The sequence below is a fragment of the Aphanomyces astaci genome (assembly GCF_000520075.1).
Source record: "Aphanomyces astaci strain APO3 unplaced genomic scaffold supercont1.2, whole genome shotgun sequence".
Classification (NCBI taxonomy): domain Eukaryota; phylum Oomycota; class Saprolegniomycetes; order Saprolegniales; family Verrucalvaceae; genus Aphanomyces; species Aphanomyces astaci.
In genome coordinates, this window is record NW_009798265.1 from 536052 (window position 1) to 548986 (window position 12935).

A 12935-nucleotide genomic window follows, 5' to 3' on the forward strand; every position below is an offset into this window, starting at 1 on the left:
CTCAACCATCAGCCGGCGGACCGGCTGGGAGGAATTGCGCCGGTGACAGCGTTTACCGACCTGCCAGCCAAGACACCGCTGGCAGGATTTGTCCACCCGACGTCCAAGGAAGTTTACGTCGCGGACTGGCTTGGCGCCGCCCGTCAGAAACATGTGACGGACCTCCAATTGGCGCTAGAAGAAATACACCGCAACGTGGCGGTGCGAAGCGACAAGTTGCGTCAGCAAGCGCGTGGATGCCGCAACCGAAAGTCCCAAGTCAAGTTTGCGGGTTTTTTGGTTTGCGATTTTCTCGTCAACCGTCCGACAAAATTGTCCCTGCATTGGCGCGGACCCTGCCAAGTGACCAGAGTTATCACAGACCATGTGATGGAGACTTTGCAGCTGGTGCCACCGTACGAAGTCACGGTCCATCATGCATGCCGATTGAAGATGTACCACGAAGGTGGTAGAGAGGTCACCGAAGACCTCGAGGCGCAGATCGCGTTTGGCGATGGCGGATTTCATGTGGAGCGCCTGGATGAAGCGCGCTGCAACACCAAGTTTTGGTGAAGTGGCTTAAACTTGACGATGAAGAATCGTCCTGGGAACCTGCGGCGAATTTGCTGGACGACATTCCAATCATATTTCGCAAGTGGGCGGCGGCGAACAAGGAAGACCCTGCCGTGGCCGCCCTCATCAAAACACTGGACTTTCCGTAGGAGGGGAAGTGTTCTGCAGCGTGCAGAGCAATTGGGTCGCGCGTTAGTTTGACCCATTGCTAACACACACACTCTGTCTGTGTGGCGTGTCAATGGTTCCGATGAGGTACTGAGTACTTTAGTGAATGGTAGTCAGTAGGCGCCTCGTGGCGTGTTTAACCTCACTAATGTCAGTGTGTATATTTGCTGCCTTGACGAAGGTCCCGTGGCCGAAAGCCAAGAAGAAGCAGGAGACAAAACACTGGGTTCTGGAAGACTCAGTCACTCTGTGCATCTTGGGAGTCAATTTCCTCCGGAAGTTGCATTCTCTCGTTGACCTCGGACGGGACCAAGTATGTTCTGAGGGCAACCGAGTGACCCTCCCGTTTATCACCCCGGGAAAGGATGACCTCTCCAGACAGGACTGAACAGTAGCACATCTCCGCTTGGATGACGAGGACACCCCAGGGCGCGCTCCAACAACGGGGGCAGACCCGGGTACAGGACCGTCGACAACCACCACCACTGCCCCGGACCACCTCACCCTGACGGGATCGAAAACCGTTCGCCTACGGAGCCGCTCTCATCACATGATCTGTTGTTTGCTCTCCGAACCAGTCCCGGACGGACACCTGGTCCTCGTCGAACAACTGCAAGGTGCATTCCCGCTACAGGTCGCTCGATCCCTCAACCTTAGCTGGGTCATCCGTGTCTGGATCCAACTCCGGAACCCGACCGATTCGGTTGTCGAGATCCGACCTGCCGATGCCATGGCCACCCTGGTACCGAACTCCATACAAAACCTTGAAACGGCGGACGCCACGGACCAGCACTCGCCCCGGAGTGCGAGCTTTCAGGAGGGGGGAAGGGGCGACGCGGAAATGACAAAAGAATGTCCGGAAGGCGACGTACACCCGGGAGGAGTATGTGCAGCACTCCAGGAAAGCAAGGACAGGTCCCCGATCGACTGGAAGGACTCCAGTCTCAGCCCGCCATAGAAAGAGCTGCTTCGGAAACTACATTTGCATTTTAACCTGTTTGTGACCACGTCGAAGGCTCCGGGACAGAAAGACCTGGTGAAGTGCCATATCAATACGGCCCCATTAAGTCGGCACCCTTCCGGGTTACCCAAAAGGAAGGAGAGATCATGGAAGCCGAGATTCGTCAGTACCTGGAGCTCGGATTGATCCAGAAGTCCCCCAGTCCCTGGGCGAGTCCGGTGTTGATGATTCGAAAACCAGACGGCTCTATCCGTTTCTGCATCGACTACCGGAAGCTCGACGATGTGACTGTCAAAGACTGCTACCCCATGCCCCGAGTGGACGACCTCCATGGACGTCCTCGGAAAATGCAAGTACTTTACAACGATGGATGTGGCCTCGGGGTACTGGAATGTCAGGTTGGCAGAGGACAGTATCCAGAAGGCGGCCTTCACGTGCAAATTTGGCCTGTACGAATGGCTGGTGATGCCGTTTGGACTGTGCAACGCGGTCCCGCAATTCGAGCGCTTGGTGGAGGGAGTGCTTCAGGACTACCTGTGGCGTATATGCCTGGTCTACCTGGACGACGTAATCATCGTCAGCGAAGATTTCGGGACACACCTAGTCCGGATTCAACAGGTCCTGACCTGCCTCCAGGACACCGGATTTAAACTGAACATGTCCAAGTGCCAGTGGGGACGGGACAGGGTCGCTCTCCTGGGGCATACGATAACTCCGGGAGAAATCCTTCCGAACCCAGAGAAGGTCAAGGCCGTCCTGTGAAGCAAACCCTTGTGAAATGTGGCTCAGGTGCGGTCCTTCCTGGGGCTGGCAGGGTACTTTCGAATGATTCATCAAGGGATACGCTACTACCTCCAGACCCCTGGAACAACTCAAGGTGTCCGATACCTTCGAGTGGTCCCCCGAATGTCAACAGGCTCTGGATACCTTAAAAAGAAAGCTGGCCAGCCCTCGGATCTTGGTGTGCCCGGACTTTGATCTCCCGTTCACGATCCTGGTGGACGCCTGTCCAATCACCCTAGGGGCAGTCTTGATGCAGGAACATAGAGGTAGACACCGAGTAATAGCCTACGCGAGCCAACTGCTGGATGCGACTCAGCAGAAATGGATCTCCAAGAAAGATGGAGTCTCTGAGATCGATTGCTATGGATTGGTATGGGCCACTGGCAAGTTCCGGCCTTACATCGATATGCGACATTTCATGGTGTATACGGACCATCCGGCTTTTGTTTGGCCGGATCGAAGTCCGGAAACGGGAAGTTGGTCCAGCCTCTGCACTTGGTATTTTCCAACCAGGAGCCGTTATGGAAGTCGGACGAGTTGCCGCGGTGGCGTCTGAAGCAGAGTGCTTGGTTCATGGCGACTCGGAAGTTGATTGAAGCTCAGCTGCTCTGGGGTAAGAACCGGGATGCCGCGTACCGCGATCGACAGAGAAAAGTGGAATTCAGTCCCACCGACTCCGTATGGTTTACCAACACTTGCATAAGTCCCGGAACCCTGAGGACCTCCGGGTCCAGAAGCTGGCTTACCATTGGCACGGTCCGTACCGGGTGTACTCCAAACAGGGCGACAACACGTACCGGATCTACCTACCGTCCCATCCGAATCGGATAGTGCCCATCAACGTCGATCGCCTAAAAGCATTTCACGGATACAGGTACCGACCCTTCAATGACGAGGTCCCGGAACGGTACATGGGACCCGCAGAATTAGGGACCGCAATTGATGACACGGTCCTGGAAGACGACTTACTGCCCCGATCGAGCTTTGTGGAACGGGTTGACTTCCCTCATAGAGACGTGGCGTACGCAAACTCCCATTCCCCGGTTGTCGGCATACTGGACAAGCGACACGACGACGCCCGGGAAGTGGAGTACTTGGTGCAACACGCTGACGATACGACCCACTGGACACGGCGATCGTGCCTGGTCGATTATAATTCGTTCATCACGGAATACGAGAATGAGTCCCGGACACAGCAGGGACTCCCGGTACTGCGCCGAAGCCCCCGACTCGCCGAGTTGGACGTGGAGGCCGAAGTCCGGGAATACTAGTCGACCACCCAGGAGTCGCTGGGCCCGGGGAAAATCCCCGGGACAAACGACATTTCACGTTATATGGAATACACTTACAAAAAGAAGAAACAATTATATGTCGAGTCGGGAGACTTAGTCGACATCGGCACGGGAGCCTTCGGAGGAATCGTCCAAGACGACGGGGTTCACGGCCAAAGTGGGAATCCCTAGTGGAGCCTGACGAACGGGAATTGGCGGATCGGGAGAGCCAAGAGTCAGGCCCTGTGGAGGCCTCAGACCACGTGCCCACTGAGAACCGACTGGGGGATGCGAATGCGAGCCCACGATGAACGGATAACCCCGCCGACATTTCCTGCGTCCCGAGCTGAGATGGCCTCCTGAATCATCCATCCGATGGCAGACGAGATGGCTTCGCGAGTAGAGACCGCCGGGTTTCCGGGAGCAAAACGCTTCAAGAGTTTAGCGCGCAATGTCCGGCCATGCAACCAAGACAGGACGGACATGAACGGGGGAGCCAATGGTTTCGAACGACTTAAGAAAGGCACGACTGGCCACCTGAGTGATGGCCAGTCGTGCCTTTCTTAGGTAACCGCCTGACCGCCGTGCAAGGTGATTAGATTTCGCAAGGACACTCCCTCTCGAATGAATTCCGGCCAGTAGGAGTGCGGGTAGCACAGAAAGCACAGCAGTTGGACCCCGTACGCCTGGACTACGCGGAACAGGCTCCCGGCAATCCCCAACAAAGGTCCCATGAGAGCCTCGACCTCGCGGTCGGCTGCACCGAAGGACGTCATAAACGAACGGTTCAAATCGAGTGTGCGTACTTCTGCCAAAACGACCGGAGGGCACGGTCCAGTTCTCGCCATTCTGGGAGCTGATGCCACGAAAGCGGAACGAACGACACCAGGGTAGTCGAATACCGTTCCCAGGGCTCCTCGCGACCACGGCGGCATACGCCGAATCGCCCGGGGTGGTAAGGAGGCACCGAGAGGTCCCGCTGCATCAGGGTCGGAACGTCGGTCCTTTTTCGTCAACTGCGTCGACGTATTGGGGGAGGGACGTTTCGAAGGCGGTGTCGACGCCTGGCCTGGAAGATTTCTTGGGACACTGCTCGAGGTGCTTTCGGGGCCAGGAGAGGCCTTACCCGAAGTCCTTGTGGTCTGAACCGCCCCTGAGGCTCCCCCCGAAGCCCCGACGTTGATCCGAGGCTCGAAGACGCGTCCGCGGATTCCGTACCGGTAGTCCCGGGGTTCATAGACGAGCCCGATTTTGTTGAGACCGAAGCATCTGCGGCCCCGGATGACGCACCCGTGACCAAAATCATCGTGCTGGTAGGCCCGGGAGACCCCTGGTATGGCGCCGCTCCTGATTGCGAGGTCAGGGTCGGAAGGGTCGGGACAGCCGGGCTCTGTGACCTTTGGTCCCGGGCCAGGACCGCGGACCAATTATCATACGACACCCCGCAGATTCGGCCCCGAGCGCGTGTGGACGGGGGTTGACGCGTCGGGAAGGCGAATACGGAAAGGTTCTCACAGTTGTCTTCGAAGAGGGCTCGGTCGTCCCGGACCCACGCCTCTAGAAGCTGGTCAAACACCGGCCCGCTCATCACGCGGAAGTGAGCACTGAACCAGTCCAAGAAGGCGGGGACGACGTCCGGGAATCGCTGCGTGGCGGTCGCCAGGGCCCTGGACGCCTCTCGGTGGGCTGCTACTTCGACCTGGTACCTTTCTTCGTCCTCTGCGACTTCCTCCTCGTACGGCCGCTGTTGTCGGTCCAGATCGCGTATTTGATCTGCCATTGAGGATAACTGGGCTTGAATGGCGTTTTCTACCCGAGTCGCCAAGTCTTAGTACTGTTTCGCCTCATCCTGAGCTTCGCGAAGCCGAGTCTGGAGTCCCCGGACTTTGCCCAACAAAGTCACGACCTCCGGAGGCTGTGCGGCATGCGCTCTAGCGACCGGAGCCGCCGCCGGCGCTACAGGAGCCACACAACACTCCTGCGTTCGGACCCGAGCATGAGCAGAGGAGGCTGCCTGATTCGTCCCGGCTAATGCCTCAGTCTCGGTCTCCTGTTCCTGGCGTAGGTAGGTTGTCGATCTCGGTATCGGCTCTTCTGATTAAGGAAGGCTAGCGGTGCTGCACCTCACTCCCGGACCCGAGGGAGGACACAGTCCTGGCGTTCCGTCGTGTCCCCACCTCTTCGCCTTCCCCTTGGATCACCGCTGTTTGTAACCACACCCGGCGTTTTTCGGACATAGTAGCGGCCAGTTGGACGCTCAGACGTTGTTTGGTGAATCCCAGATCATCGGAGACTCGTTCCGGCAAGTGTTTGCTCCAGGTAGGTGCTCAAATCGACAGCTCTACATTACAGGTACGGAGTTCTGTCCGGAGTCCCCGGACGCGCTCTTCCAGCTTGTCGCGCTCGGTGTTGGCCTGGTCCCGTTCCTGTTCGACCTTCTCCCGGAGCGCCATTTCGGCCTCCCGTTCCTCTCGGGTCTGTTTCAGTGCATCTCCAAGGCTCTCGACCTCCTCATTTACTCGCTGAAGGGCCGCCGGCATAGTGTGCGGTCCGTTCGGTAGAAGTCTGGTCAGGACGACTCGGAGTGCCGCCTCGATCCGCACGGTCTGGTCCAGGCGGTCCAGGCGGTCCAGGAGGGCCTGATTGCTGACGGCCGACACGGACACCGCTTCAAACAGCCCCCGGAAGGTGTATTCGAGGTTGGGGGTCGGACGAGTCCCTGCGGACGACGTTCCCGTAGATGCTCCCCGAGCTCCGGACCGGTCGACAAGGTCCGGGTTGGGGTCCGGATCAACATGGGTCGGTGCGATTGGGGACGGGAGCTCGAGCAGCGACTGTATTTGGGCGACGACTTGATCGGTGTGCGCTGCAAAGGTCGGTGTCACCATGTGGTTCATCCGAGCGGCGGGTGCGTCCGAGCCTGCACCGGATGAGCGTGCCGTGTGAGGAGGCGTATGCCCGGCGGAAGCTTTCTTCATTGGGTTGGGCGGATTTTTCTTTGTGTGTTACGGCTTAAGCGGGGGAGAATGTCGCGGGGAAAATTCGGACGTTCCGTGACTACCGTAGCTTGGTGTCCTACGCCCCGCAGTGGAAGGCTTGCTGAACTTGTTTAGTCCCTTGGGTCTGAACACAGGACGACCATTGACGAGACTCTGAGCTATATTATGGAGCTCCCGGACCAGACTCCGGACGTCTTGGACCTGGATTATCCATAAGGCATACTCTTTTTCTTTGAAGCTAAACCAACTAACTCAATTTTACATTTTGCCCTGAACTACGCGTTTGGTGTTTTTCACGCTTACATACGCCGCACCTACCCATTAGATTTGTCGTGAAACCCCGCGACATCAGCATCATCCAAGGCCCCGACGAAGAAGCAATCGACGCCATTTTTTGGTGTCGCCGCCGCCAAGGCCGAACCCGTGACCAAAGCACGTCCTCCTCCTCCGAAAAGCAAGTCCATTGTCGTCGACGACAGCTACGACGATGAGACCCCTTGATTTGTCAAGAAAGCGTTGCACCACAAACGCCTTTGAGTGTGCGACGACGACGACGAGGCCGAGTTTATGCCCACGTCCAAGCCAGTCCAACAGGTGCTGCCGCCACCCGTGAGCCCCCCCCCCACGGATTCCAAGCCGGTCACAACCAGCCTAGAAACGGTGTCGCATCTAGCACCACCAGCGCCCGTACTGTCGTCGCAGCCAAACGAGGTGGCCAATATGGACAAACCAATCCATCACCCCCCGCCCCAGAAGCGGCAAAAAGCAGTCTCCACGACCCGCATCAACAAGCAAGGGTACATGGTGACCGAGACCACGTACGAAGACGTGGAGGACGACGACCTGCCACCTCCGCGGCCTCAAGCCAAAAACTACCGGCGCCCCCGCCCAAGAAGAAACGCGTGGTCAAAGCCTCCGGGTCGGCGAAACAGAGCAACCTCATGGACTTTTTCGGGAAAAAACAAGCAAATCTTGACGTTTCAACATGGATGCATACATCGTTTGGCATATTTCTCACCGGCATGCCCACCATCACCACCAGTGTGTACACAGCGTACTGCAAGAAACCAATTCTAAGCAATCGAATTCTATTTACATAGAGCATTCGGAATGGCTGCACATGGACATACATGGCTAGAACGTATACGAATACCGTAGTACACTTCAGATGTGGGGCTTTACTCGTGGTGAAATGGTGTGGTGGAGTTTTACTTAACTAGTAGGCATTATTGCTGGGTTGTTGCTGCATAGTCGACCAGTAACTGTCATATCACTTCATCATATACAGTGTAAATCAGGCCAACAAGCTGTGGGCAAATTGACTCCCCCTTCTTTTGTATGCTAAATATGGACGCGCTCCAAGGTAGTTCCACCTTAATCCCGTTCGATAAATACATGCTTTTATATATTAAGGGGGGTCACTTTAGAAGAAAAATCAATTTTCATTTTCGATTCTACATTTCACTTTCTGCTTTCGCCACGAAAACCAAAAGCTAATTGAAGTTGGTGGAGTCCACCCATGTAACGATCATCGCAGTCTATTCCATTGCATACAAATACTAATACAAACACCAAAACGTAGCGCCAGTCACCAATTGTCAACCGAGAGGCCAAGCCGCAAGTGACGAAATCAGGTGTCGTAGGGAGCATGAAGCGCGAGCTTAAGAGCATGTCGAGTTACAGTAGGAGCATACCTAACTACATCGTCGTGAAATAAGACGACTGTGCAGTGTGTGTCGTAATTCTGGAAATTGTTGTGTTGTGGTTGGAAAACGTAGTGCAACCTGCACTACAACGATATTCTTACAGCCAATCCCTGTTGAGAGTGTTTTTGATTGGCTAGATAGAATCCATGAATGCGACGGAAGAATCATTCCAACTTCAGGTCACAGAGCAAGTCGGCCGAGTCATTCCACGTACTGCCAGTGTCTACTGTACACCGGACCATCTACGAGCACAAGCACACACATCCAATGTACGATTGCCATTCCGCCTCCACTGTAAACTAATTCAACCTCCTCGTACACGTCAGAGCATGGTCGTCCACTGGCTGCCTGCTCGCTGCTCCGAGCGTTTGCGCTTCTTGAAGACCCGAGGCGTCTTGGAAGGCTCGAGTTGGCGGAGAAGACGGACAAGCGTCGTCATCTTGAGCTGCCCGTCACATCGCACACGTTTCGCTGATGTTTCACCGCAGAGTTGGTCGAAAAGGCCGCGCGCCGTGTCGAATGACGTGGAGACCTCTTGCTCTGAGGGGTTGAGGGCCATGTTCCGACCTGATACTGACACAAAATGGTCCGTTAGTTTCTCGAGGACAAACTTCCACTCGTAAAACATGTTTCTCGCAGCTCGGGTGGCCAAATCTTGGGTATCAATCCTTCGATACGGCATGACTTTTTCGCGAATATTTCCACGCCACCATAATTTCCATGCTGTTGCAGCATCGACACTAGGAAACACAAAATTCTCGGGTAGCTTGTGGAATTTGCCGCCCCAGTGAAATGGCTCATACCCCAGAGGCTGCGAATCAATTGGCAGTTGTTGTGCGGGGGACATGGTGTCATTTGACTGTTGGATGGACGACAAGGCACTGACAATAGACGACTCTAGAACCAATCGTGCAATGTTGCCAGCTGCCACACCATGGTCCTCGGCAATACCCCGCACACCGTCCAAAATCTTGGCAGGCATGGATGTCAAAATCACCTCTTTTTCTTCCAATTTCCTGTACAATTCAACATAAGGAGGGATTCCGCTGGCACGCAAGCATAATGATGTTGAGTCCGATAACACAATGGTAGTAAGACTGGCAAACAGGTCTGGGTTCGTAAACAGCGATGTGGAGAGCAGGGCTTGGTGAGGAGGCAAGGACCCAATCAAAACATTTCGGTGATACACCAAACTCGCCAAAATGAGCTATAAAATTTGAACCAGGTGGATTTCGGAGCAAAGGGACGGAAACATAATCTGGACAGCCTGGCCTACCACCAAGTCGTTACCACCCGAAAAATGTGGAGCAGGATAGCAAAGTCAGCGCTGTTCAGTGGTAGTCCAGCCACACATCGACCAGTGAACTGGTCACCAGCTGCCTTATACCGAAAGTACCTCTCCATGACATTTCCGAGGGACTAGCCACACCGAAGGCACACACTGACATTTGATGGGCCCCCGGTGCTGCCCGATGACACAAAGTAGCAGCACCCTTCCGAATGGAGTGAGTCCCAATGTCCTACTTTGCTTTCGAGCTGCCCCCGCCAACCAACGCAGCAAGTGACTTTCCAAAGCGATCCTAATTAAAAAATCTAACTTGATTGGAGTGTGACATGACTAATCACCTTTTGATTTGAACCAGGGAACAAGCTGGTTGGGGACATCCTACTGTTGCAAGAAAGATAGAGCCCCTGAGCGCCAAAGAGGCATGTCGCCGGCTTGAACGGGTTGGAGTAACAGTGCTTTGGATCCTTGTTTTTCGTTCCTGATTAAATATATGAAATCATGTTCCACAAACATATACCAATTCCAACCTACCTGGTTGGTCTTGGTTTTAAAGAATGTGAAACCAATGATGTCATCCTCACACGTCATGTGATCGAACCTATATGCAAACATAACTATCCTGAGCAAGACGTAGTGTCATACCGGAGTGTCTCTGTTGATTTCGAGCGACACATAAGGTCCACGACAGAACCAGCAACAAATGCGGGAAGCCACCATCGCTGAGTGCCATGCTCTTTGCGCACAGCGACTCGGAAACATCAAACGTCATCAGACGCTTTCCTCAGTACACTTTTTCACCCGTTTGAAGCCCATGGGCCACGCTCTTTCGTAGTCCTATTACAATTGCCATAACTCAAAAGCTCAAAAGTATTAAAATATGTAATACCCGTAAAAATCTCCTTGATGCCATCGCCATATTCCACTGGCAATTGTACACCTTGGTCCTTGTAAAGGCTCTGGATGGCACTGCGATACCCGCTGATTGTTCCCACCTCGACATCCTTGTTTTGGACTGTCCATTCTATGAAGGAGAGGAAGTGCTTTTAGGTGAAGTGATTCAGGTCCAGCGTCGTTCTGTCTCGACTCTCACTACATGGACCCAGAAGGTCGTGCAGTCCTGCCTGTACAACCCATTTCTTGATTTGGTTGATTCCAGATGTGTACTTATCGTTTGTTGGGAGATGAGATTTCGCCGAGCACCGGCTATGGTGAAGTCCTCCTGCCGAGGCATCGCAGTGGCGTCGTTTGGGATCCTTTGAATCGATTCAATTGGCCACATTCATTAGGTTTTTGTGACTTTTCATTGGCTGCTGGTAACATAGTGCAGTGTGCACTACGTTTCCTTCCTACATCGCGATATTATTTTTTCGAATTGTATAACTTAGATATTGTATGTCGTTTCCAATAAAATTAGTATTTTTGTTGCAAACAAATCGAAAATGCAGTACCTCCTGCACTACAATTCCGGTAATTATATCTATACTTCACTGCATTTTCCGGATTATGTATAACGCATGGGCACGGAACCCTGCCTCGCTTGGACATTCCCGAACAAGTCCGTGAGCTTGGCCATCACATTGCAATTCTGCATTCTCGCCTTGTTTGTTATCGTGCCACGCACCATAACAAACGATTAACAATAAGGAAGTTCTGGATATTGTTCTATAACGCATGGGAACGGAACCCTGCCTCGCCTGGACATTCCCGAACAATTCCGTGAGCTTGGCCATCACATTGCAATTCTGCATTCTCGCCTTGTTTGTTATGGTACGTGGCATGACCTACCAGAATAAGTGGGCGCTCAAGTTCGGGATTGAGATCTCCGAGCTCGATCCGATCACCAGCCAGGTCACGTCGTGCATCTGCTTGTTGTGCAGACCTCTCGTCTCCAAACGCTCCACAACTACTGGGATCTTTCCAACGACACACGGTAACGTTCAAGATGTCGGCCAGCTTCATCAACGGCATCATCGGCGAGCTCATGTTCAAGAAGGAGGACGAGGTGGCCGCCGTGGATCAAGAGGAGGACGACGACGTGGACGGCGCAGTGGTCCAGGCCGAGAAGCTGGTTGCCAGGGCCGCCAATTCCAATCGCCGAGCCATGGTGCTGTTCGTCGAGCAGGAGGACGGGTCGTACGTCGCCACGATCAAAACGCCGATGAAGTTCGAGCTATCGATTGGCTACGTCTCCGCTGGCATGTCGTTTCGGCAGACGGCAAAGGCCGTCGGTATGACGCATCGGACCTGCAATATCGCCAAGCTGGCCGGTCTCAACGACACCATCGTGGGTCAGTGGGTCCGCATTCTGGTAGGAGGCTACCTGCAACAGATCGCCAACCTTCTTGCCGACGACGATATCTGGGCGTTCGCGTTGGCGTTCGACGGCGGCACACATCGTGGAACGACGTTCTTCGACGTTCGCATCCGCTTCGGCTTCCGCGGTGTCCTGTACAACATGCACATGATCGCCCTGCCCCAGTTCGAACGCCACACAGCGGCCAACATCGTCAATCTGGTCGTCAAGATCATGAATGCGCTGTATTCGCGTTGGCGTAAGAAGATCATTGGCGTGGCTGCGGACGGCGAGCCGATGACCAGTCGAATTCAAGGCGTTGTCACGAAGATCGTCGAGGAGGGCGAGATTGACTTCATCCGCATATGGTGCATTCCGCATCAGATGGACTTGGTTGTCCGCGCGACGACGGAGGCTGTAGCGATGTGGCAGGTGGGGGTAACGCCTTGCCACCACCTTGCCCGCACCCATCTCCTAAGTACCTGCCTCATGACGCACCCTAGCTAATGCTTGCCTGGGAATGTGTCTCAAGGGCAAGTATGGCTTAGAATCGCTAGCCTAGTGAAGTTCCCCAATGTCTCAACCGCACCCGCATCCATTGTATACAAAAGTGCATATTAGTGTAGAAGTAGTGAAGTAGATTAAGAAGATTTCATAGTGATGAGGATTAAGGAGATCTTTGTAGATCTTCAGTTAATTCATTGTGCATTTTGCCCTCAACTACACACGCTTCCTCCCGCAGTGCTACAATTGGTAGCATTTCCTGGTTCCCTCGCCCAAGCCCCGTTCAACTGCTGTAGCTGTACGTAGCCAGTGATCTTAGACGGTTGTTGTGGTCGTTTGCAGAGTCTACACATCGCCAAAGGTTTTGAAAACGTGGTCTTTGCTACCCGTTACCTGGTGATAGTCTCCGC

The 12935-nt window shown here is 54.2% G+C and overlaps 5 protein-coding genes across 5 annotated transcripts; 2 read left to right on the forward strand and 3 right to left on the reverse strand.

The window, feature by feature from the left end:
* Positions 1–1270: 1270 nt before the first annotated feature.
* On the forward strand, positions 1271–1678 carry H257_01064 (hypothetical protein; the record flags this gene model as incomplete). Its single annotated transcript, XM_009824084.1, has 1 exon — positions 1271–1678. One exon carries the CDS (start codon positions 1271–1273, stop codon positions 1676–1678), a length of 408 nt encoding a protein of 135 aa, XP_009822386.1.
* Positions 1679–3849: 2171 nt separating this feature from the next.
* Positions 3850–5515, reverse strand: H257_01065 (hypothetical protein; the record flags this gene model as incomplete). Its single annotated transcript, XM_009824085.1, has 6 exons — positions 3850–3933; positions 3996–4272; positions 4348–4492; positions 4542–4584; positions 4638–4799; positions 4862–5515. The coding sequence occupies 6 exons, from the start codon at positions 5513–5515 to the stop codon at positions 3850–3852; spliced, it is 1365 nt and encodes a 454-aa protein (XP_009822387.1).
* Positions 5516–5563: 48 nt separating this feature from the next.
* H257_01066 (hypothetical protein) lies at positions 5564–6713 on the reverse strand (the record flags this gene model as incomplete). Its single annotated transcript, XM_009824086.1, has 3 exons — positions 5564–5791; positions 5859–6028; positions 6092–6713. The coding sequence occupies 3 exons, from the start codon at positions 6711–6713 to the stop codon at positions 5564–5566; spliced, it is 1020 nt and encodes a 339-aa protein (XP_009822388.1).
* Positions 6714–7301: 588 nt separating this feature from the next.
* H257_01067 (hypothetical protein) lies at positions 7302–7872 on the forward strand (the record flags this gene model as incomplete). The annotated part of the gene is made up of 2 exons (XM_009824087.1): positions 7302–7653; positions 7835–7872. The coding sequence occupies 2 exons, from the start codon at positions 7302–7304 to the stop codon at positions 7870–7872; spliced, it is 390 nt and encodes a 129-aa protein (XP_009822389.1).
* Positions 7873–8762: 890 nt separating this feature from the next.
* H257_01068 (hypothetical protein) lies at positions 8763–9844 on the reverse strand (the record flags this gene model as incomplete). The annotated part of the gene is made up of 2 exons (XM_009824088.1): positions 8763–9647; positions 9734–9844. The coding sequence occupies 2 exons, from the start codon at positions 9842–9844 to the stop codon at positions 8763–8765; spliced, it is 996 nt and encodes a 331-aa protein (XP_009822390.1).
* Between the last annotated feature and the right edge of the window lie 3091 nt (positions 9845–12935).